The sequence below is a fragment of the Lepidochelys olivacea genome (assembly GCF_965140295.1).
Source record: "Lepidochelys olivacea isolate rLepOli2 genome assembly, chromosome: 6".
Classification (NCBI taxonomy): Eukaryota; Metazoa; Chordata; order Testudines; family Cheloniidae; genus Lepidochelys; species Lepidochelys olivacea.
Window position 1 is genome coordinate 112,276,682 of NC_140416.1, and position 26,265 is coordinate 112,302,946.

At 46.4% G+C, this 26,265-nt stretch overlaps 1 protein-coding gene across 1 annotated transcript; it reads right to left on the reverse strand.

The window, feature by feature from the left end:
• On the reverse strand, positions 1–26,265 carry GPR132 (G protein-coupled receptor 132). Its single transcript, XM_084631403.1, has 3 exons — positions 26,010–26,265; positions 24,544–24,696; positions 1–2,436 (listed from the first exon to the last, which is right to left on the reverse strand). The coding sequence occupies exon 3, from the start codon at positions 2,378–2,380 to the stop codon at positions 1,373–1,375; it is 1,008 nt and encodes a 335-aa protein (XP_084487529.1). The 5' UTR covers positions 2,381–2,436; positions 24,544–24,696; positions 26,010–26,265; the 3' UTR covers positions 1–1,372.

Genomic DNA, 26,265 nt, shown 5'->3' on the forward strand with positions numbered 1-26,265 from the left:
AACAGTACAAATAAATTACAATGACATTACTGTATTTTAGAAGAACATTGAAAGTCTAATTTAAATAAAGAAATACCAAGAATGTTTCAAGATAAGATTTCATGTAATCTTTTGCCCACTTTACGTATGGACTGTAGGAGTCTGAAAGGCATGAGATCTTATTGCAGACCGTGTGCTGCCATCTGACAATTACTTGTTTTAGTTTTTTGTTTGTTTTTAATTTGTCCTTATGAGATATGCCGGGTCGAAGGCACTGGACACTACATATCTCCATTTATTTGCAGGTACAGTGTAGCCAGCAGTAATGAAAGTTTCTCAGCACTGTCTCACCCGTATACCGCTATCATGTCCTGGGGAGCTCTTAACTAGTGCCAGAAGGTAGATCAGCCTCTGCGTCTCAATACCTTGCTGTTAATAAGGCAGCCAACTGTGCTGTGGACTCTTATCTGCTAGGATCTGGACCAAACACTAATACTGAAGGATCAGCTCCCAAATTAGACCCTGCAGTTCTATTTGCAAGGGATTGATGGCAAGCCAAACCCTTCAGATATAAGGTTCAAGTTCAAACTGTAGAGGAATCATAAAAAATAGTCATAAATGTACTAGATGCTACAATGTCTTGCAAGATTTATCAAGTACAGTACAAGATTTGAACAAAGAATCAAACATTTGAAATAGATGATTCCATGAATTCCAGACCTGTACAATAGCTTGATGCAGGGGTTTTGTCTGTATGCTCTAAGCTGGTCACTTATGGTAACTCTGAACGCAAGGAACTCTTCTTGATTTCTGCCTTCCGCTGAGGATGTCAGGTAAATTAAAACCAAATGTCTAAAGCTTATTAGAAATATTTACAGGGCTTTAATTTGGGTCTACCATTTCCAGTGTTTAACCCCAAATACTACTGAATGTATGCATGCAAACCCTGGGATGTTCCATCTCTATTAGACCCCACAGAGTCCCCTTCGAAGATGAAAGTGTACGAGAAAAAGATTGAGCCCGAGAACAAATTTGTCAAGTTTTAGTTTGACTTGAAGGAAACCAGTCAATTGACTGTAGCTGCTCCTTGCAAAGCATGGTTTAGAATGAAAATACTGGCGGGCTGTGGTTTAAGTAAGTTGGGAGGCAGACATCAGATCCCTCGTCTGATAGGCATTCACACTCCTCCGACATAGCCTCCAGGAACTTAGTGCTGGGGCCATGCATTGTGACAAAGCCACATCAAAATGTTGGGTCAATATCCCCATGTTGTGATGCCCCAAACACGTGACCACCATCTCTTTTGGGGGGCACCTTAAACACTGCTAGCAGAACCCTCATTAAGACACTGTTGATGGTTGACATCTCTACGGTTCCTTTCAAAGTGTGGCGATTATGGTAAATTTTGATTTTCCAATGTCTGTGCTACTTCCTGTGATTCTTTTGAATTTTTCAACTTGAGGCTGGCATTGATGGATGACTGATATCTCCATTTTGTCATACTCTCGTAGAAATCTTTTCTAACATGTTCACTAGCCAAGACATAGATGATTGGATCAGCAACGCTGTTAGCAGTGGATAAGCACAGAAAGGCAGCAGAAGTAGAATATATGCGAAGTTCAAATGCACATGAGCCGTTCTGATGCAAAAGAAAGTTTATGGATCTTATCAGGAGCACCAAATGGTAGGGAGCAAAGCAGATCAGAAAAATGGTGATGATGGCCATAGCCAAGTACTTCACTTTGGCTTTTTGGCGTTTGCCCAAGCTGCTGCTTGTTTCGGTACTTTGGAAAATTTTGTAGTTTGTGAAAATGAGGATTGTGCAAGGAATGGCAAATCCAGCTAGGAACCTGGCAAGGTTGAAATAAGCCAATTGTAAGTTGAGTGGTAAAGTCTCAAAGCAGGTTGTACGGTTTGAAGTCTGCTCGCCATCTGGTAAAATAAATACTGGGCAGTGGATTACTAAAACCGCAGAAAAGAGAATGGATGTGATGAAGATTGCAGTTCTCTGATGCCTCACTCCCTTGGATTCCAAAGCATACACCACTGCTACATAGCGATCAATAGAAATGCAACACAAGAGCAGAATGCTGATATATATGTTGCAGAAAAAGATATATCCTGTTAGCTTGCAAACCACTGACCCCATCTCCCATTTGTGTTTGTTTTGTACATAGGTAGTCCAGAGGGGCAGGGTACTCAAGTACATCAGCTCGCACAGTGATAAGCCAAAAATGTAGATGGCAAGAACGTTCTTTCTTCGGATCTGTACAAATGTTAGCCATGTAGTAAAGCAATTTGCTGGAAAACCTAAGGCAAAAACAATACTGTAGCACACAACCAGCAGTATCCTGCTGTCCTCATAGGGCATTGATGGGCATTCCAGCTTGGATTCATTCATTATGGGGACACAGCGGTGTGCAGAAACCCCAGGATAGCTTTTCCCGATTTGTGTTCCTGTGAATCAAAAGACACGATGCAAAGTTAGCAGCCGTAAAAGACTGTTAAAAATGTGACAGTAAAGGTAATGGTCTGATAACACAGGGCTAGATTGTGCAGCCCTTCCTCACCTTGATTTCACTGGCACTGCTTATGTGAGTGGGTGCTCACCAGGACAGTTGCACAAGCTAGCCCATAGGGAGTTTGTGGAGGCTGCCATGTTGCAGGTGGTTTTAAACCAGAGCTACTCCACTGAAGTCAAAACTGGTGTAACTAAATGGAGGTTCAGGCACATTGAGTTTGTGACTTCTTACTGTTTGTATTGCAGGGGTGCCTAGGAGCCTCAATCGTAGACCAGGGACCGCATTGTGTTGGCGCTGTACAAACACAGAACAAATGGACGGGCCCAGCCCCAAAGAGCTTACAGTCTAAGTGAGTTTACACTCTCTTTCCACAGGGCCCACCGGAGAACTACTCTTTTGTGACTGACCTAGTACATAAATCAGAGATCTGTGACATAAATGAGATTCTGCCTTTTTCTAATTGCCTGTTTTTGTGATCAGGTTTCTTTCCCCACTTCCCACAGATCTACCACAGGCAGCATGAGTAGTGCCAAATGCTTAACAGACTCCCCCCTTTCTCCCCCCCTCAACTCTTTGCCTATACACCCGACTTCTGATTTCAAACCCTAGGGGATCTGTAGGTTAACAACCTCTTTAAGCTTTTCGGTTGCTGCCTGCTGTCCCAGTGCTTTGGTAGGGAGATATGGGAAAAAAATGGTACCCATGTCCTATGGAGGAAGAAGCGTCAGAGAAAGCAGGAGGTTTAGGGGACTGATTGCCAACACAGGGCCACACTGAGCACCAGTCATTTTCCCAGTTATGTATAACACAGGATTAATTTTCACACTGTTTCTCAATTAGCCACATTATTTTAAAAAAATCCCTGAAGCGTGGTGTTCACTGTGCATAGTACAACCTGGACCGTTTTAGTTCAATAAGGAATAGGAACGCTTCTCTCCATTGGAGGTGCTCCAAACACTTCACAAACTTTAAGGGCTCCGTTGCACATTGGGCATGGTGAGGAGCTGCACTATCACATGAGAGACTGTGCCTTGGAGCTCGTGGGTGTGCACGAGTACCGCACCCACTTCTAGACCTGTGATGGGATGCAGCCAGCTTCCTCCAGCATGCCAGGCCCACTCTAGAAGCTGGTATGTAAGGGGGAAGAGCCATAGCTCCACCACTTCCCCACCCACCCCGTATCTCTTTGATGGTCCACGTTCAGAGAGACAAGCGGATTAGCAGTCTATTGCGTGACATTATTAATACACACTGTGACCATATAGATCGTTGTTGCAACCAAGGTCCTATAGTGGCACCAAATCTTGCATGAAGGAGGTCAAGTAAGGTGTCTATGAAAAGGTTATGATTTGCTGGTTATGATTATGCTGTCTGTGTGTATCATTTTTGTATTTGAAGTTATGAATATTGTCTATGTACTTGTATCTCAATGTGTTTGATTCTAAGTAGCATTAGTGAAGCATTTAGTCAGCTTCTTGAGAAAGGAATCTTCAGATTAAGTGCCTAATCAAGAAACACTTAACTGACAATGGACCTTTGGAGGCTCCAATCCACATATGAGGAGCCTCCCTGGGAACATTCAAGGCAGCACATGAGCAATGGCTGCTCTATCTGAAAAGAACTAAGTCATGCTTAGTCCAGGTGACTCCAAACTCCACTTGCTGCCGTGATTTTCCACAGTAAGAACAAAGGTGTCCTTCCACATGGCAGAGAATATAAAAGGCCCTAGAAACCCCTCCACTTTGTCTTCAATCCTGCTTCTTACCTCTGGAGGAACTTTGCTACACTGAAGCTCTGAACAAAGGACTGAATAACCCATCCAAGCTGTGGATGTACTCCAGAGCCTTGATTGGAGCCTGCAGCTTATTCCATCACTGCTACAAGCCTGAACCAAGAACTTTGCCATTACTGTATGTCATTGATTCCTTTAACAAAGTTTAGCTCTCATCTATATTTCTTTTTATGAATAAACCTTTAGATTTAGATTCTAAAGGATTGGCGACAGCGTGATTTGTGGGTAAGATCTGACTAGTATATTGACCTAGGTCTGGGGCTTGGTCCTTTTTTCTTTTACTGGGGCATTGGTTTTCATAACCATTCATCCCCATAAGGAGTGGTACTAGTGGTGATACAAGGGAACTGGAATATCTCAGGTAATTGCTTGTATGACTTCTGGTTAGCCAGTGGGGTAAAATCGAAGTCCTCTCTGTTTGGCTGGTTCGGCGTGCCTTAATAGTAAAGGAGCTCCAGCTTTGGGCTGTAACTGCCCTGCTCTAAGCAATTTGTCCTGAATTGATACTCTCAGTAGTGTCCCGCCACATGCAGCTTTGTTACAGTGGCGTAGTCATGTTAGGATCCACAGAACCAGGTCAATTAAGCTTTGGATCAGAACCCCACGCTATCCAAATTGGAATTTTGGTATTGAGAGTTGTGTTGGTTAAAGATCAGTGATCATGAGCCAGAAAGCATCAGCAGAAGCAATGAAACTGCAAGCCCTGAGAGAGAGCCTGAAATTGGAACTAAAACTGGCAGAAATTCGAATGAGAGAGAAGCAAGCCTTGGAAGAAGGCTGGAAGAAGCAGCAACTGAAAGATAGAAGGAAGCTGCTGAAAGACAGAGAGAAGCTAAAGAAAGAGTGGCTGAATTGGAAAGAGAAGCTTCTGAGAGAGAGGAAAGAGCTCATAGAAGGCACGTGGAACGGCTGGCTGCTGAGGAGAGGGTTCGCCAGAAGCAACAAGAAACTGCCAGACTTAAGCTCCAAGTCAAAAAAGCAATGGAAGAACAGCAGAAACTGTATCATCTTGAAAGTCCAGTTTATAGCAATGTTGGTATGCTATATTACTCTGTGTTTAACCCATTATGCTATGACCAGGGGGAGGGGGACTCTAACCTGGTGGGAAATAGCTGTTTGTCGGTGCAAAAAAGCAATTTGTCCTGAATAGATACTCTCAGTAGTGTCCCACCAAAGGCAGCATCATTATAGTTTGGCCTTTATGTGACCTATGCAAGGGGAGGGGAGGTTCCTTCTGCCCAGTCCTTGCCATCCCCACAATGTGCCAAGCAGAACTTGATCCTAACTAATTAACTCTCATAACATCCCACTGAGGCAGGTAAGTATCAGAGAGGGAAAAATAAGGCACAGGGAGGTGAAGTGCCCCAAGTTGCACTGGAAGCTCGTGTCTGAGATGGGGTAAAGCCCAGATCTTCTACCTGCCAGCCTTGTGCCTTGTTCGCTGGGACCCAGATTCTGGTTCCCTCACTCCTGGGGAAGAGCACAATCCTCCACAAGAAATCTCACTGACTTCAGCACAGCCTAGCATATCTCACTGTGGGAGGGCATCATAAGCTGGCCCTAAACCACGTTGCCTCTTTAATAAAACAAAGCCACTGCTCAGTCCCAAAGCCACCACCACGATGAATGCAGAAAATCGACACACTCAGCATCCCCCTTTCCATAGACTGAGAGCATCAAATGCTCCCCATCAAACTGAAGAGCAAAGGCACAAGCAAAACTCCAGGTGCTAGTGGGGACCGCAGAGGCAGATTCCTGAAAGTAGCCATCATGTAGGGCCAGCCTGTGGTCCCCTTGCTCAATGGAGTCAACAGCGGTACTCATAGAGAAGGTGTGACTCACCAGGAGGGGATCAGAATTTGACCCATTACAGATACTGCTGCCCTTTAATGCACTGTTGTTGCTCTCACTTAGAGCTTGGATTCTACCCTCCGTTCCCAGCTACTCACCTGGAGAAGCCAATCATTTCAGTGAAGTGAGGTAGCACTTCAGGCGAGTAAGGGAGCTAGTCAGGCTCTTCATCAGAACGTGAGTAGCACCTGTCTGACACTTCTTGGAAACAACAGGAAGTCACAGTGCAAATGGCCCTCGCTTTTATAAATAAGTTAAAGACCCGAGAACAAAGAGAAGAACGTAAACAAATGTCGGAAGCGGAGGCCAAGGAAAGGAAGAAAAGCCAAGTACTCTGAACAGGAGGGCTAAGCACCCCCGTGGGGCCACTAATGACAAAAACTAGACATGGGGCACGTCATCAGTGTTAACCACCCTGGCCCAGGTGAGTGAGGGAAAGGCTGGCCTATAGCATTCCATCTGTCTACCTAGACACAGCCCAGTGTAAGGGGATGTGGAGAGGATTCAAAGTGCAGTTAGATTTGGCCACCTGGAGCTCCTGGGCATGTACAGGTAGCATACTTACTGCTCTGCTCCTTTACAGCTTGCAGCTAACTGCCCCCTACTCAGCTGGCTTGCTCTGCAGCTCAGTGCACAAGGGCTTGTCAGGAACAGGGCCCCATCTCCTCCCTGCCATTCCCTTGCCCCTTTGGGGCATCCTGCACCCCTAGGGTTTAGGCACAGAGAAGCCCCTGCACTCCCCTCATGCAGGGACTGTTGTTTTGCCTGGCTCTAAGAGGCGATCATTTTTTAAAATTTTTCACTACATTTTTTCATAAAATTATGATGAGGAGAAAAGAAACCAATGGAAAGGACTGACAAAAATCTTCATCAGGATCTCTAGAGAAAATGCTGAGAGGTTTGAAAACAGTCAAAATTTAACAAAAATTATTACCCCCCCGCCACCCCACCCAACCCAACCCAGTAAAATGCTCATTTTTTGAACTATTTTGTTTTCTTTTTAAACAGCTCTATCCTGGCCTTTCTGTGGGATGCACAATTGGTTTGGGCAGGTTCCCTTTACTCCTGGGTTTTCTCTGACTCTACACCACTATAAGGATCAGGCACAATCTGGCCTATAGGTTTTTTCTCCATGGATTTTTTTTTAATTCATACAAACAAAAGCAAAGGCTGTTGTTGCAGTGTCATTGTTTTGGGAAGGTTTAACAATCGTCACTCATAATCAGGCGAGTGCGAAGGGCTATGGTGTTGCTCAGTAGGTTCTCATGGTGTTTGATGCTAATCCACATGCAGTCACGTCCCAAGACTCAGGTTCAAACTGAGCCAAAATCTCAAAGCAAAACACAACCACAGCTACTGAGTGTCACTTGATTTTGTTTGATTAATGTCACATAGTTTCAAAGCAATATCATAGAACAACCAGATCCGCTCAGAACTGCGGCGCATTCACTCAAAAGGTTCGTGAATCTTAAGCCCTCTTCCAAAGTACCTGCTATGAGCTTGAAATTACACTTAAACCAGGCAAATGTGGAGTAGTCTGACCTCCACTCCAGGCACGGGGCTCGATTCTGTGCTATGTCTCCAGAGAGAGCTGTAGCACAGAAAGCACAGCCCAAGAGAGCAAAGGTGGCTGAAGCATCCTTCAGGATAAGTTAGAGCAGCCTCAGGGGCTGGGCTAACTATGGCAGCCTTCCCCAGGCTGCCTATTGACTACTCCACAGCCCAGAATCCCCCCATCATGTCAGGCACTACAAGCGTGCCCCCACCAACTACACTGGGGCCTGAGAAGGGAAGCAGCACATCGCTACACTACTCATGTGCGGGAGGTAAGTTCTACAGTGGCTCCTTTGTGGCCCCTATATGCCACTGGAATGATGTCTAAGAGGGCAGAATCCACCCCACTTTTGCAACATTTTTAAAAGCTGAGATAAAAGCAAATGAGCATTTTTAAAAAAAGTATGTGGACAAGTTGCAGAAGTAACACAAGCTTCCCTTATGAGCTGGCATTGTTAGGTCACCTCCCATCTACTGTGTTGCATCTGGCTCCTGACCCTGTAAACACTTACACACACAAAGAAGTTTACTTCACTGGGCTATGTGTGTAAATGCTGCCATAGACTATGGGTGGTCCAGTGGTTAGGGAGCTAGTCTGGGACTTGAGAGCCCAGAGTGCAATTCCTTGCTCTGCCACAGACTTCGTGTGTGACCACGGGCAAGTCATTTAGTCTCTCTGTGCCACAGCCATAAAAGGGGGATAACAGCACTGCCCTACCTTACGGGATGTGGTGAGGATAAATACATTACAAGGACTCTGATACAATGGTAATGGGACCCGTAGAAGCACTCTGGATAGATTAGGCCCTTAGGTGGTAAGCTACTTGGGGTAGCAAAGCTCTACATGCATCTATAGCACTATATAAATAGTAATAGAGGTTTTACAGGAATGTAAGTCTGTGTGTGTATATATATATAGCTCTGCGTTGCTCACCACAAGCAGAGGTTTGCTTGCTGTCAGGAGTGTCTGAGTGAAGACGAATTTCCAGTCATGACAAATGAGTGGGCAAAGTACAGGAAGGAACTTGTGTGCCAGTTTCTGACACCCTCACTCCTAAATGCCTTGCTCCTAGAGTAATCCTGGCACTGGTGGAGGGGTAAGGTGCTACTTAGTGGGAGCGCGGGGATCAGAATCTGGCTGTGTGTTTGTAGAGGAATTAAAGAATCAGCTCTGTGCAAAGGAAACAAACTAACTGAGCTGGCTGAGTTCTCTGCATCTCCTTTTGTTGCACACCATGCCCCACAGAATAGGTATTAGGAGCCAGGGGCCACTACATTAATCAGGTTGATTAACCTCTGCCCCTAGCAGGAGCCACAATGCCTCATGTTTCTTTGCTGGAGAATGGAACCTTCCTGTTCCCAGTGTGTTGATCCAGATACGCTCAAGGGGGATTTAAAATTCCTTTTTTTTTTTTGACAGGTTTCAGAGTAACAGCCGTGTTAGTCTGTATCCACAAAAAGAAAAGGAGGACTTGTGGCACCTTAGAGACTAACCAATTTATTTGAGCATAAGCTTTCGTGAGCTACAGCTCACTTCATCAGATGCATAAAGTGGAAAAAAAAACTTTATGCATCCGATGAAGTGAGCTGTAGCGCACGAAAGCTTATGCTCAAATAAATTGGTTAGTCTCTAAGGTGCCACAAGTACTCCTTTTCTTTTTTTTTTTTTTTGAACATCAAGCATCAGAATGACTCGACAATGAAGCAATGGTGATTTCTGTGAGGGAATCTACCGACAACTAAGCAACTGTTTTGAGGCTGTCAAAACTGTTCTATATAGGTTCTTATATTGTGCTAATCAGCATAATATCTGAGAACCTTCCAGTAGTGCGTTAAGCACAATGTGACTGACATCTGTCAGGTGTTATTTGTTCTCTCCCCCTCTCCCTGGGGGGTGAGATGTGCGCCGTGGAGGGTCTTGTTTTGGTAGGGTTTCAGGGTATATTTTTAAAACTGTGGCTATATATTTATATTAAAGGAGGCAGGTCAAAGAAATGTGCCTTGCACTTGGAGCGAAAGGTGGTGAGGTTAGTGATGGGCCTTAGTTCCTGGGGGAGTACACTGCACAGTCTGGGAGTGCCTCCGGGAAAGCCCTGTCTCCTGCTCAGATGAGCTTTACCCTTATTCTAGAGAGCTCCACTGTGCACGAGGAGAAGAGTTGTTGACCATGGTCTTTATCCCCAAGCTTTAGGTGGTCTTTTAGATACCTGGTCCCAGGCCATGGATCGCCTTGAAGATAAGGACCGAGATCATGACTTCGATTTAAAATTCTTTGGGAAGCCAATGCAGAGAGCGTCGGAGAGGTGTGATGTGCTTGTGGTAGCCCGTGTAGCTAAGGAGATGGGCTGCAGCATTCTGTACTAGCTGGAGTTTCCTAGGTGCTGAATTCTTCATGCCCAGGTAAACTTTATGTTTAATTATTTAGGTTTAATTTATGACTGTGGCATTGCTAGTGATTTATGACCAAGTCCCAAACATACACTTGCCTGAAAGTTGACATAGAAGGTCTCAACCTCAGAACAAATGCTGTATGATAAACTTATAAAAAAAGAGGTTTCAGAGTAACAGCCGTGTTAGTCTGTATTCGCAAAAAGAAAAGGAGGACTTGTGGCACCTTAGAGACTCACCAATTTATTTGAGCGTGAGCTTTCGTGAGCTACAGCTCACTTCATTGGATGAATATTGTGGAAAATACAGGAGATGTTTTTATACACACAGACCATGAAAAAATGGGTGTTTATCACTACAAAAGGTTTTCTCTCCCCCCACCCCACTCTCCTGCTGGTAATGGCCCACCTTGATTATCATACACATTGTAAGAAGAGTGATCACTTTAGATAAGCTATTACCAGCAGAAGAGTGGAGTGGGGGGAGAGAAAACCTTTTGTAGTGATAAGCTCACGAAAGCTTATGCTCAAATAAATTGGTGAGTCTCTAAGGTGCCACAAGTACTCCTTTTCTTTTTATAAAAAAGAAAAGAGTCTATTATTGTTAGTATGGCAGCACACAATGACCACAATAAAGTAGCAGGTCCTGGTGTGCCAGGCACTGTACAAACACAACAAAACCAGTTCTGTCCTAGAGAGCTCATAATCCAAGACAACATGGTTTTTTTGCGACAGGGAAGCCTGGCTGTTTAAAAATAGCCAGAGCTTCGCGAACCAGCTGAGCGGCGGAGAACCAGCTGAGCAGCGGGGACAGCAGAGCAGCACACAGCAGGAGTTTGCCTGGGAGTTCGCCTGGAGGGAGCCCAGTGAGGCTTACGTCTTGCAAACTGCTCTGAGGAAGCTCATAGTAGGAAGGTGATATGGAAGGGGGGGGTTCAGCTGTTGTGACCTGCACTGGATGTGCCATGTTTGTCTTTCTTCCACAGGACAGAAGCGACTTTGTCTGTACAAAGTGCAAGCTGGTCTCCATATTGGAAGAGAAGATTGAAGGTCTGGAGCAACAGATAACAACCCTGCGTTGCATACGGGAAACTGAGGATTTCCTGGACGAAACTCAGGATAGGCTTCTAGGGGCACAAAGCTCTACAGATATAGAGCAGGTTGCACAGAGGAGCCAAGAGACCAGTGAAGAAGCTTGGCAACATGTGACCTCCAGAAGAGGTAAGCGGAATGTCCGGGTTCCAGTAACACAGACACAGGTAACTAACCGCTTTCATGTTCTCTCCACAGGTATCGTTGCGGAGAGTGGACCAGATGATATGTCTGGGGCGAGAAAGCAGAAGGAGACTCCGCTGGTTGGAAGGCATGAGATGCGCTGTCCTGAGGTTGGGGGTTCCACGACCACCACCCCCAAGAGGAGAAGGCGGGTGGTGGTGGTCGGGGACTCTCTCCTCCGGGGGACTGAGTCATCTATCTGCCGCCCTGACCGGGAAAACCGAGAAGTCTGCTGCTTGCCAGGGGCTAAGATTCGTGATGTGAAGGAGAGACTGCCGAGACTCATCAAGTCCTCGGATCGCTACCCCTTCCTGCTTCTCCACGTGGGCACCAATGATACTGCCAAGAATGACCTTGAGCGGATCACTGCGGACTATGTGGCTCTAGGAAGAAGAATAAAGGAGTTGGAGGCGCAAGTGGTGTTCTCGTCCATCCTCCCCGTGGAAGGAAAAGGCCTAGGTAGGGAGCGTCGAATCGTGGAAGTCAACGAATGGCTACGCAGATGGTGTCGGAGAGAAGGCTTTGGTTTCTTTGACCATGGGATGGTGTTCCATGAAGGAGGAGTGCTGGGTAGAGACGGGCTCCATCTTACGAAGAGAGGGAAGAGCATCTTTGCCAGCAGGCTGGCTAACCTAGTGAGGAGGGCTTTAAACTAGGTTCACCGGGGGAAGGAGACCAAAGCCCTGAGGTAAGTGGGAAAGCGGGATACCGGGAGGAAGCACAGGCAGGAATGTCTGTGAGGGGAGGGCTCCTGCCTCATACTGGCAATGAGGGGCGATCAACAGGTTATCTCAAGTGCTTATATACAAATGCACAAAGCCTTGGAAACAAGCAGGGAGAACTGGAGGTCCTGGTGATGTCAAGGAACTATGACGTGATCGGAATAACAGAGACTTGGTGGGATAACTCATATGACTGGAGTACTGTCATGGATGGTTATAAACTGTTCAGGAAGGACAGGCAGGGCAGAAAAGGTGGGGGAGTAGCACTGTATGTAAGGGAGCAGTATGACTGCTCAGAGCTCCGGTACGAAACTGCAGAAAAACCTGAGTGTCTCTGGATTAAGTTTAGAAGTGTGTGCAACAAGAGTGATGTAGTGGTGGGAGTCTGCTATAGACCACCGGACCAGGGGGATGAGGTGGATGAGGCTTTCTTCCGGCAGCTCACGGAAGCTACTAGATCGCATGCCCTGATTCTCATGGGTGACTTTAATTTTCCTGATATCTGCTGGGAGAGCAATACAGCGGTGCATAGACAATCCAGGAAGTTTTTGGAAAGCGTAGGGGACAATTTCCTGGCGCAAGTGCTAGAGGAGCCAACTAGGGGGGGTGCTTTTCTTGACCTGCTGCTCACAAACCGGGTAGAATTAGTGGGGGAAGCAAAAGTGGATGGGAATCTGGGAGGCAGTGACCATGAGTTGGTTGAGTTCAGGATCCTGACGCAGGGAACAAAGGTAAGCAGCAGGATACGGACCCTGGACTTCAGGAAAGCAGACTTTGACTCCCTCAGGGAACGGATGGCCAGGATCCCCTGGGGGACTAACTTGAAGGGGAAAGGAGTCCAGGAGAGCTGGCTGTATTTCAAGGAATCCCTGTTGAGGTTACAGGGACAAACCATCCCGATGAGTCGAAAGAATAGTAAATATGGCAGGCGACCAACTTGGCTTAATGGTGAAATCCTAGCGGATCTTAAACATAAAAAAGAAGCTTACAAGAAGTGGAAGGTTGGACATATGACCAGGGAAGAGTATAAAAATATTGCTCGGGCATGTAGGAATGTTATCAGGAGGGCCAAATCGCACCTGGAGCTGCAGCTAGCCAGAGATGTCAAGAGTAACAAGAAGGGTTTCTTCAGGTATGTTGGCAACAAGAAGAAAGCCAAGGAATGTGTGGGCCCCTTACTGAATGAGGGAGGCAACCTAGTGACAGAGGATGTGGAAAAAGCTAATGTACTCAATGCTTTTTTTGCCTCTGTTTTCACTAACAAGGTCAGCTCCCAGACTGCTGCGCTGGGCATCACAAAATGCGGAAGAGATGGCCAGCCCTCTGTGGAGATAGAGGCGGTTAGGGACTATTTAGAAAAGCTGGACGTGCACAAGTCCATGGGGCCGGACGAGTTGCATCCGAGAGTGCTGAAGGAATTGGCGGCTGTGATTGCAGAGCCACTGGCCATTATCTTTGAAAACTCGTGGCGAACCGGGGAAGTCCCGGATGACTGGAAAAAGGCTAATGTAGTGCCAATCTTTAAAAAAGGGAAGAAGGAAGATCCTGGGAACTACAGGCCAGTCAGCCTCACCTCAGTCCCTGGAAAAATCATGGAGCAGGTCCTCAAAGAATCAATCCTGAAGCACTTGCATGAGAGGAAAGTGATCAGGAACAGCCAGCATGGATTCACCAAGGGAAGGTCATGCCTGACTAATCTAATCGCCTTTTATGATGAGATTACTGGTTCTGTGGATGAAGGGAAAGCAGTGGATGTATTGTTTCTTGACTTTAGCAAAGCTTTTGACACGGTCTCCCATAGTATTCTTGTCAGCAAGTTAAGGAAGTATGGGCTGGATGAATGCACTATAAGGTGGGTAGAAAGCTGGCTAAATTGTCGGGCTCAACGGGTAGTGATCAATGGCTCCATGTCTAGTTGGCAGCCGGTATCAAGTGGAGTGCCCCAAGGGTCGGTCCTGGGGCCGGTTTTATTCAATATCTTCATAAATGATCTGGAGGATGGTGTGGATTGCACTCTCAGCAAATTTGCGGATGATACTAAACTGGGAGGAGTGGTAGATACGCTGGAGGGGAGGGATAGGATACAGAAGGACCTAGACCAATTGGAAGATTGGGCCAAAAGGAATCTGATGAGGTTCAATAAGGATAAGTGCAGGGTCCTGCACTTAGGACGGAAGAACCCAATGCACAGCTACAGACTAGGGACCGAATGGCTAGGCAGCAGTTCTGCAGAAAAGGACCTAGGGGTGACAGTGGACGAGAAGCTGGATATGAGTCAGCAGTGTGCCCTTGTTGCCAAGAAGGCCAATGGCATTTTGGGATGTATAAGTAGGGGCATAGCGAGCAGATCGAGGGACGTGATCGTTCCCCTCTATTCGACATTGGTGAGGCCTCATCTGGAGTACTGTGTCCAGTTTTGGGCCCCACACTTCAAGAAGGATGTGGATAAATTGGAGAGAGTCCAGCGAAGGGCAACAAAAATGATTAGGGGACTGGAACACATGAGTTATGAGGAGAGGCTGAGGGAGCTGGGATTGTTTAGCCTGCAGAAGAGAAGAATGAGGGGGGATTTGATAGCTGCTTTCAACTACCTGAAAGGGGGTTCCAAAGAGGATGGCTCTAGACTGTTCTCAATGGTAGCAGATGACAGAACGAGGAGTAATGGTCTCAAGTTGCAGTGGGGGAGGTTTAGATTGGATATTAGGAAAAACTTTTTCACTAAGAGGGTGGTGAAACACTGGAATGCGTTACCTAGGGAGGTGGTAGAATCTCCTTCCTTAGAGGTTTTTAAGGTCAGGCTTGACAAAGCCCTGGCTGGGATGATTTAACTGGGAATTGGTCCTGCTTTGAGCAGGGGGTTGGACTAGATGACCTTCTGGGGTCCCTTCCAACCCTGATATTCTATGATTCTATGATTCTATGTAGCCGATGCATAAACTACAAAGCATGGGACAAGCTAGCAGGAGAAACCAGTGTATCGCATACTCACAGTGGTCACTAATCTAGTCATTGCCCGTTTGACCGTTTTAAAGTTAGAACAATGCAAAAAACAGCATTTTTTTTTGCACATTTGTTGAAGTAACTGTTGTTTATTTAATGTCACCTTTCTGCACTGCCTACGTGCACCTGCTGCTAGTCACTGAAAGGATGCATTTCTGCCCAAGAGTACCTGCAGTGTAGCAGAGAAATCAGCAGCAAGGTAGAAGCCGGAAGGAAGTGGTTACAGTAGATGGTGCCCTATTGATCTGATGGACAAGATATTGCTGAAAATAAGCCATAAGGCAACAATCAGGGCTAGGTAAGCCTTCAGTAGAGGTCAGTGCAGAGTCATCCATTCTCTATGAGACCATCAGGAATCATTGTTCCTCAATGGCCCCTGGAGCAGCCTGACTTTCCTAAGAAGGGGTGAGCTGCTCTCTTCCCCTCCTCGGTCAGCCATTGAGGGAGAATCACTGCCCTGGCTCCTCCCCGTACCGCCCAGCTGTTTTGGGAATGTTGTGGCTGGGCCCAGGAATGAGATGGGTACTATTTCTTTGAGTCTATTGAGGTCTCTGCAGAGAGTGATGTGCTTATTTTTTGGCCTTGGGCATAATGTTGAAACAAAAAGGCGGATGTCAATAAACGTTCTCCTTAAACGACTGTCAGATGTCCACGAGAAAATCTAAGGTGGTAAGAAAGGACAGTTGTTGGCGCTGGTATAGAAGCAGGCTAAGAAAAACGAGCCATTAAAAGCCTCTTCTGGAGAGACAGGCCCAGATCCTCAAAGGCATTCAATGGAGCCTAAATACCCTTATGGTTCTGGGCCATGATCTTGGATGTCATTTTGCAGTTTGGGTCCACCCTGGACATTCTTTTCACAAACAGTGTACCTTTAGAAATAAGCCTTTCAAAGCACTAGTGGTGTGTCACCAAATGGGTCTAAGGTGGCCATGTTTCAGAACCTTATAGTCAAGTCTGAAGGGGAAATTGTTTCCCACAAGCAATCTTCTCCTGTCACTATGTAAATACAATTATTATTCTGCACTTGTGCCATATCCAGCACTCACGTTTATATCACTGAGTAGAGTAGGCAAATATCTCAAAAAAATGTTCCTAGACTATTCTTTCAAATAAAAAAAAATGACCTATTTGAGTTGTGTTTGCACTTTTTTCATATTTACTTCCTGCGAATAGTCTAATGAGCAAGTTTATCAGCAGCAGTGTTAATGCAAATGGTTGAATTTTGAATAAATGGTAGAGATTTTTCAGAGGCAGTGAGCTTTAAACTTGTAAACATGAGTACTTGCATCAGAATCATGTTCCTAAGAGTGATGCCCATCCAATCAGGAAAACAAAAACATACCATGTGATCTAGTTTTCAGAGTAGCAGTCATGTTAATCTGTATCCACAAAAAGAACAGGAGGACTTGTGGCACCTTAGAGACTAACAAATTTATTTGAGCATAAGCTTTTGCGAGCTACAGCTCACTTCATCAGATGCATGCAACCTACGTAACCACTCAAAATGAACTAGACAGCTCAGATTTCAAAATACTCACATAAGCTGTAAACAAGATGGAGCACCAGAGTTTTTTATAAAAAGAAAAGGAGTACTTGTGGCACCTTAGAGACTAACCAATTTATTTGAGCATAAGCTTTCGTGAGCTACAGCTCACTTCATCAGATGCATGCTGTGGAAAGTGTAGAAGATCTTATTATATACACACAAAAAGCATGAAAAAATACCTCCTCCCACCCCACTCTCCTGCTGGTAATAGCTTATCTAAAGTGATCACTCTCCTTACAATGTGTATGATAATCAAGGTGGGCCATTTCCAGCACAAATCCAGGTTTTCTCACACCCCCCCCCCCCACACACACAAACTCACTTTCCTGCTGGTAATAGCTTATCCAAAGTGACCACTCTCCTTACATTGTTTTTTATAGAAGCATTTGACAAATAATTCAGAATAATGAATAAATTCAAGAAAGTCAGCAGCAGCTCTGGGATAACTCCTGCAGCTAAGAAAAGCCTACACGTGTTGACTAAATGATTGACTATGAATTTTTCACTTGGTTCTCTCAGTGAGCATTCTGCATACGGAACAAGTACAAAACAGCCAGTGGAGAGCCACACTGTAGTGCAGACCAGAGAGGCAGTTTGACTGCCCATCAGCATTGTGACGCATTTATAAGGGTTACAGGTGAGCCGTGATGTGAAGGTGTTACTTGAAGGCGCTTCAAGATCCAGCGATAGAAAAGTGAGCTGTTACATAAGATCAGTTGTTTACATGGCATCTAGCAGCTTCCTCCCCGTCTTTTCATTTGAAATTTCTGGCAGTGATGCGTGAACCTCAGAAGCACTGGAAGCCTGGCTAAGCGTCTAAAATCGTCTTTGGTGAGGTAATCATTGCTGTTTCTCAGGAGATTCCCTTTAGCCATAGATGGGCCACTACAGCAGTAGCCTGTCTGCTTGACAGTGCTTCAGCAGCTTCCGGTGAATGTAGCTGCACTTCTCTATTCCCTTGGGTCTACTGCATACCACTCAAACCAGAGGAGCACACATAGGTTCCTACCCTTTTGGTGAGACTTGCTGAGATGCTCACCTTGGCCATGATTCAACAGAGCATTTAAGAATGTGCTTAAGCTCAGGCAGTTGAGTAATCCTATTCCATGTGCTCAAAATAAAGTGTGTCCATGTTCTGGGACCTTGGTCCTTATAGGGAGTCCTTGGGACTGTGCAGAGCATTCTGGATTTAATTCATAGATCAGATTCAGTAATCAGCATTCACAGCTTTGTGCCGGTGTAGGGTGAGGGTGATACCTCAGATATGGTACTCCAAGTACTTCACAATTGATTTCACTCGAGTTCATACTGAGACTCTGAGACTCTCATTTTGAAATGTTGCTTTTTACAAAGAACAGAGAAGAGGTTCATGGTTTCATTTTGAGAGGTTGAGCAACCACAGCTCTGATTGACTTAACTGAGAGCGGCCGTCTCTCAGCCGACCATCTGTGAACTTGCCACCAGTATTTCACAACTTATTCACTGCCACAAGCATTTTGCATCAGCTCACATCTGATTAAGAAAGAGAACCTAAACCCAGAGGGAAATGGTTTAAAAAGATGATCTATTTTATTTGTAGCTGTCATTCATTAGATTTCCAAACCTCTCTCATGTGAGACAACTGTTTTGATCTGTAGAGGAAAAGGGAGTGGGTTACAAAAATAGATCCTGTTACGAAAAGCAAAAGAAGCTGCAGGCACTGTACGCTACCGGAAGAGTTAGGAGGGCGCACCACAGTGGAACAAGGTACTGACCTGAAAGTCTTTGGATGGACTCATTTGGCGAGGAGGAAGGAGAGAAGAGAAAAAAAGACACGGTAAAGATACATCTACACTTGGAGCTAGGGGGCTGATTCCCAGCTCCCTTTGAGCTAGCACAAGAAAGCTAGTAGTTTAGTTCGGGTGGCACAGGCAACAGCGAGCAGCAACATGGGCTAGCCCCCTGGTTGAGTACAAACTGCCTGGATCCTGTGTGTACATACTTGGGGCGGATAGCCTGTGCCGCTGCTTGCCATGGTACCATGGCTACCCTATTACTTTTAGCACGCTAGCTTGATGAGAGCTAGCGTGAGCTGGGAATCACCCCTCCCCCGCTCCAAGAGTAGACACAGCCTGAGCTCAGTACCGTGAGCGGACTCAAATCTGTATAAGAGTTAAGGGGAGAGACAGGGCGGGAGAGCTAATATCCTTTCGTGGACCTATTTCTGTTTTAGCAGAGGTCGCTGCTAAGTTTTGCTTCATGTTGGGAAGTGGACAGTTCAGATGGCAAAATTTGATATCTTCCATTGCTGTATGCAGTGCTGTGGTAGCCGGGTTGGTCCCAGGATATTAGAGAGACAAGGTGGGAGAGGTGATAGCTTTTACTGATCCAACTTCTGTTAACAAAGGTGGCGACCTTAGGGGGTAGCTGATTGGGACCACAAAAGTTGGTCCAATAAAAGGTATCACTTCACCCGCCTTGCCTCTCCAATATCCGGGGACCAGCATGGCTACCACAACACTGCATATGGTTAAGAGGGATGTATTTTATTTATTCCTGCTTCCTAATCATCCCTACATGTGAAAGGCTGCCATTGGGAACAGCGAATTTGGGATATTTATATGGCACATAAAACATCCACTGCTACAGTGGTTAGGATAAAAACCCACCACCAAACATTTGGAAAGGATTTAAATCCTCAGGCTTCAAGGCAAAAGCCAAACTAGCTCAAGACGGAGAGGGGTAGTTTCCCCTTTGAGGTTTCTTGCATCTTTTTCTAAAGCAGCTGGTACCAACCAGCATCAGAGACAGGTCATCTAACTAGACAGATGAGTGGGCTGATGCAATATAGCAATTCCTGAATTCCTGTGTTCTGTCTGGAATAATGACAGTGATGCTAGCAAAGCAGAGTCACTTGCATTCTGTGCCTTTTCTGAATCCTGGTTCCAGCCCAATAGCGGATTTCAGCCCTGCCTGGGGGAAGCCCCCTCGACTGGCTGCCTTTCCCACGTGCCCCACTCCTGGGGAAGAGCAGCCAATCTGGGCTGCTGCAGGAAGCAGGCAGATCTCTCTCTCCCTCTCATCAGGAGCCAACACTATTCCCACAGGAGGGGAGCGAGGAGACAGAAAGCGGTGAGCATCTCAGATTGTCTCTGCTCCCTCCCCCTTCTATAGAGCAAGGGGACAGTTCCTCTGCTTCTGTCCCCTCCCTGCACCATCTTTCCTGGAATGGGGGTGAAGACCCCCTGGAGGAGCAGAAATGAGGCTGGGGGGAGGGGAAGACAGAATGGATATGGGGACAGAGCTGATGTGGGGCTAGGGGACAGGATTGATGTAGGAGTTGGAGCAGAATTCATTGCTGGGCAGGGGGACAAGCAAACGTAGGGATGAGACCTCCTACACTGGGGACCAAAATCACCTTGATAACTGTAGAAGAGTTGACAACATAATTGTTACACACTGGGGGTAGCCAGGGAGGGGATGTCAAAAATCAAGACAGATAAAAACCCCACAATCATTTTTTAAAAATCATGATTTGTCTAACATCATTTTATACCATTGTAGTTGGCAATACAGTGTCCTTCTTCGAGAGCTCATAAAAAGCATCAGAGGACTTGGCAATTTTCTGGCTGTGGGAAAGCAGGGGCTAATCTGATTGTTTGTGCCTAAAAGGTTGTCAAAAGCAGAGGTTCCCAAACTGGGGGTCGTGAGGTTATTACATGGGGAGTCGCGAGCTGTCAGTCTCCACCCCAAACCCCGCTTTGCCTCCAGCATTCATAATGGTGCTAAATAGGTAAGTGTTTTTAATTTCTAAGGGGGGGGTCGCACTCAGAGGCTTCCTATGTGAAAGGGGTCACCAGTACAATAGTTTGAAAACCACTAGTCTAGAGAATACGTTGCAACATGAGGAGAGAGACTTTGCAGTCAGGAAAGTAACCAGGAGTCCCTGCAGTGTCATCCTTGGCTGCAGACTGAAGTTTGAAACCAGGGAAGTTAATGGGTTAAGGAAAGCAAAGCATCTGAATGGGTCAAAGTAGCAAAAGTGAGGAAAACCTAACATACTGTGCCAAACATAGGCTCCTACGGTTTGACAACATCATACTATTGAACCACACCCTCCTTAGGTGCAAAGAAATTTGCAGGCTTTCATGCTTAGATGCCTTCTTAAAGTTCTCATGTACCTCTAATGAGAGTCTTGACAGTAGAGAATATGCTAATAATTTCCTGCAGATAAGGCGTCTGTAAATCTATCAAGCAGGACTTGATAGCAAAATTCTAGGTATCACCTCCTCAGCTCATTCTTGGACCACAAAGTCTAGCAAAGAACTCAACATGTGGTGTTCCATCAGCCAAACATCTAGCATCTCTGAAAGACCTATCAGAGGTCATCAGGTCAAGCACTGAGGCCCTGCTCCTACAAAGCAGTCATGATGGGTATGGGGGTGCTAGGTAATGAATATTGCTCTGAAAATGTGAAACTGCACACACAGATCCTCCCCGCCCCTTCACAGCCCAGCACACCCCCATACTCCCCACAGACCCACTCCTGAAAGCCCTGCCTCCCGGCCGTACTCACCAGCCCTGCTGGGAGGTGACTGTGTCTGGCAGCACAGCCAGGGCTGGTCCCAGGGCCAGGAATCACTCTGTCCCCTTGGGAGTGGCACGATCAGCCAGGCCAGGACCTGCCCCGGCCAGGGTCCCTCAAGATACATTTGCCTGGAGGGACCCAGCCAGCCCTCGACACTGTTCCCGCCCCCCCCCCCACCCACACACACACCTCTGGCTGAGACAGACCAGGCTTCTGCACCAGTCCCAGGCGGCTCAGCCCCGGGGAGACAGGCGGGGCCCCACAGGTGGAGGGAAGCAGAGACTGCCCGGAGCTGGAGGTGCACTGGGGTCTGGCCGGGGGCTGAGAGGAGCCAGGAGGCAGGGGGCGAAGAGGAGCTGGGGGAGCAGGCCGAGAGGAGCAAGTGGTGGGTGGGTGAAGCCAGTGTGGTCTCCGGGCACAGTACAAGCGGAGCAGGTCGGGGCCCCTTCTGAGCATGGGCCCAGCTCCATGGAGCCACTGGAGCCATTGTAAACCCGGCACTGAGTCTTTGTGTTACTTATTTGTACAGTGCTGAATACTATGGGGCCCTGATTCATGACTGGAGCCTTTAGGCACTTACAGTGTGTATGATAACACACATTTTTTCATGTTCTGTGTGTATATAAATCTCCTCACTGTATTTTCCACTGTATGCATCCGATGAAGTGAGCTGCAGCTCACGAAAGCTCATGCTCAAATAAATTGGTTAGTCTTTAAGGTGCCACTAGCACTCCTTTTCTTTTTACAATAAAGCTAGTAATTTCAAATCCCAACTACCAGTGATTTCCAATGAACCCTTCCCTTGCCGATACCAAGATCACAATGTTCTTCTTCTTCTCCTCCTCCATAGAGGGCCACTATAAAGGCAACGACACTCTTTTCAGTCCTCCATCCTTTGGAAAGATCATGCCTGTTCATGGAATGAAATATCCTAATATTTGGACAGTTGTGCTTGATTCTGTGAGTTTATATTTCGTCCATTACATTTGCTGAAATCGAGGTCGGGGGTATTTACACAGAAGGCTGGGACAAAGATCTCATCATGTATTGTGTCAACATTAAAAAAAAAATCAGTGATATTTCATAGAATATCAGGGTTGGAAGGGACCTCAGGAGGTCATCTAGTCTAACCCCCTGCTCAAAGCAGGACCAATCCCCAAATTTGCCCCTAAGTTTGCACTGGCAATGCAGTCAACATACATCTGCTCCAAATCCCTGAGTTTAGAAACAAACTTGAGTCAGCAGGGCTGGAAATGTCAAAGCAGTGACAGTCTCCGGGCCAGATTCTTTGGGTCAGCAGATTGACACAAAGGAGCCATAAAGCAGGCAGATCTGTCCATCTGAGGACTTCCCCAGTATTGGGGGAATTTCCAACTACCTCTTCCAACATTTCTTCTTGAAGGGTCCAGCATAGCGGGCTAGGCTAAGAGAAAGGAACCTGGCTGGAGTGCAGCTGATTTCCAGTAATCCCTTGCTAGTGTATTGGCCCCTAGGTACCACAGCACATTGGCATAATTTAGAGCAGCCTGAGGATACTATATAAATCACATCAGGGGCTGGGTTAGAAGAAAACTAGCCCTAGATGTGCAGAGATACAACCAGGTTTTTTATGACCATGAGCGGTGGGTATTGAAGGCCAGGGGAGGCTATGCCTCCCATAACCCAGGTCATGGTCCCGCTCATGCTCTGCCCTGGTGCCCTGCCCTTGCTCCGCCTCTCCCCTGAAGCCAGTGGGGTCTCAGCTTCAGCCAGTGGCCTGGAGCTCGGGGCTTGGGCCGGCAGCCAGGGCTGGAGCTGCCAGGGGCGACACAGGCTGGTGCTCAGGCCAGCCTGCAGGTTGGACCAGTTGGCATGGGACTCCTCTGGTCACGGGGGAGGGCAATTGGGGTTCTGGCAGGCAGGCAGTGGGCTGGGGTGGAGGGTCAGGGCCAGGGAGCTAGCCTCCCTGAAGCAGGAGTTCACCTGCCTCCCATGTTTCTGACCCACCCTCAGCTGCACCATGGTGATATTGGGCACAGCAGCAAATCTAGGTCTAAATCTAAAGGGAAGTGTTCGCTAGCTACCACCCAGAGTGGCTCCAGTAGCAGGCTGTAAACACAGCTGGGAAAGGAAACAGCAGGGAGCTGTATAAAGCAAAAAAACAACAGCCACACCTGAAGAGGACAAGAGTATGAGAAGTGAAATTCAGAAAGCTGCTGCATTCAATTTGACTTCTTGTTATGGGGGAAATGGTGTTGCACTCCATTGCATTCTGACAGGCAAAGAAGAGTTCCTCTCGGATATCAGAAGCCCTTGCCACCACAACCAGGGTTTTTAAATATGAAAAAACGAAGAGGAGAGTGGCATAAATGGATTAATTCTGCCCAATGCGTTCGCAACTCACACTTTTATCATGAGACTCGCAATATTTGGTGTTATTCTTTAAGTCCCAGCTGCTAAATTAAGCAATTGCACAAGAATCTCAGTTTTCATTTAAAAGGAAAAATAAGTTCAGAACCCTCCTGGTTGAAGGGAAAAGCTTTAAAATAGGACCTGTGTCCTAAATACTTAAAAACCAGAAGGCAAATAAAATGAAGGCAAAACGCATTTAAAAAAAAACCAAACCAAACCAAACCAAACACCCCCCCCCCCACTTCATGATTCTTAAGCCAGTCTCCCGGTTTTCTGGGGCTGCCTCCTACTTTTCAAATGTTTGAGGTTGGCAACATTGCAATGAGATAAAGATGGGAACAGAGGAGAAACCTAGGTGCCAAGTCAGTAGCTACTGTGCTGCCAGTGAAACGTTGTTTTGCTTATAAAATACTACTCCAGCACATTGAGAAGGGAGACGGTTTGGCGTGGAAATCTGTTCTCAAGATTATTCAGGCAGCGTGGCTTCAGCTGACAGAACCTGCCTTCTTGTGTTCAACTATGATTTCATCAGATTTAAAGTCTCTGCACTGAAGCTTAAACCGAGTCCCACAGCCAACCCAGAACCAGGCAGTATTTTTATCCCATGTACTATTAATCATCATTCATGCTTTCATTCTCATAGAGGTGTGTTCTTTTCAATGAAGAAATACGTTTCCTACAGTAAAGAGTATGTTATTCTTAAGAAAAGAGATCATAAGCACCCCCATCAATTGCTAGGATCTCTAATTAACATAGTACTGACCACTTTTTGTGGTCTTAGTACCTGTCAAACTAGATTTTACAGAGGAGTTCTACTTTGCAGCCTTATGTAAAAAGAGCCTGTCTAGCATTAGCACATGTGGGCTGACGCGTGGCTGGCTACATTTAAATATAAAGCGTGGAGAATTGGAAACAAAAACAAAACACAAATCCCTTTAAATAAAACTAATCACTTGCCTTGCTGTCAGAAGTCAATCTTATTTCTGTCCTTCTTGATGTTCTTTCTTGGAGGAACATTAAGGTGCTGTGAAGCTGACTGCACTAGCATTGACTAGCTTATCGAGTGTGAGGAACCAACTCCAGGAAGTAACCACCAAGAGTGCAGCCTCTCTATGGAGTAAATCAAATGGCAAGTTCAACAGGAAGAATGAGTTAATTTATGGCTATGCACAAAGCCTTTGATTCTGTTGCCTTTACTTATGCTACGCAGCACCTTGCTCCTCGTTAGTTCCATTGCCTACAGCAAGTGGGCACTTGGCACTTTTGAAGAACAAATTACTCATTTAGATGGCTAAATATGGATTTAGGAGACTAATCTGGGCACCTGTATTTTGAAAGCCTCAGGCTTTATTATTACTAAAATAGAGGACACTAATTGAAACACCTGCAGCAGGAAATTTCTGCATTACCGACACCAAGGATTGCGCCTGGAAGTATATCAGTGTTCAAAAAAATGCTAGTAATAGAGTAAATGAGAACAGCCAACCTAAATCTATTCGGCAGTATAGAAAAAAGGAAAGATTATCAATATTTCCATAGGAAAATGTAGTTTCAACAAGAAAGGTGCAGGGGGAACTGACCACTTTGAGGGATACAGAATCTTGTACCACTATGCCAGTGTTCTGAATCCAGCCCAGGGCAGTAGTGCCTGATAATCCTAGTGTGCTCAGTGCAGAAACAACATGCCTAGGGGACAGGAAAATCTGAGTTTCCGTGTCAGTGTCCCCAAACCCCCTTGAATTTCAGGTGCCTGGGTTATCTTCATGGATTGCTGTGCCATGCATGGCTTCCAGAGATTAAACTGCTCTCACTCACTGAAACTGCTTGACCCTCCAGAACAGGGGTTGGTGCCCTGATAGGGGAAAATGGGGTAGATTCCCTTTGCACTGCCACTGCCTTTTACAGTGGGCCATGAGTCTAAAATTATGGTCACACTGTGGGGAGGAGAGGTATGTGAGAATGACGACTCTCCCACCAGTCACAAATGAACATTGGCTGGTGCCTTTGGACTGTGTCAGGCCCCACCATTTATCTCTGGGGAAGCCTTCCTCTCATGCATGTATCAGCCCATATGGAAAGCCCTTGGTTGTCGGTTTTTACCAAAAATTTTTCCCGGGTTTTACATGTAACCCTTCTGCCCGTCAGAGTTGGCAGCAACAAGGGCAGGGTTCAGTATCTAGGGGTTCCATTCCAATAACAATGCAAAACCGGCTCGAGTCCCCACCCAGTGACCTGGGACAAATATATACAACCCCCCTGGGGCGCCTCTAAGAGGCAATACTTCCCCTCTCGCAAGCACAGAGTCCAACAACCCCAAAGTCTTGGTCTCTGTCCTTGGTGAGTCCAGAGTTCAAAAGTTCATCTGCAGAGCTTTAACCCCCCCAGCCTGTGTGGAAATGGGGAGAAGTAAAAGGGCACCTTACATGCTCCGACAGCCGACTGCCCCGCCTCTCCGTGGGTTTCTGCTGCAGCCTTCACCGCCAGCCACTCCTCTCCACCAGCTGTTCCTCCCCAGTAGCCATCCTGCAAACCACTCTGCCATCTACTTCTCTCCGGTAGCCGTCCTGCGAGTCGCTCACCAATGTATCTTCAGGCCCCCTACTACTTAACACAGTACTCAGTGATTTCAGCTCATAGTAGGGTAGGCCCAGTGCTGGTGCACCATTAGCCCAAAATGAA

Excerpts from the sequence above, each read along its gene's own strand:
- GPR132 (XM_084631403.1), bottom strand. The coding sequence starts at position 2,380 with ATGAATGAATCCAAGCTGGAATGCCCATCAATGCCCTATGAGGACAGC.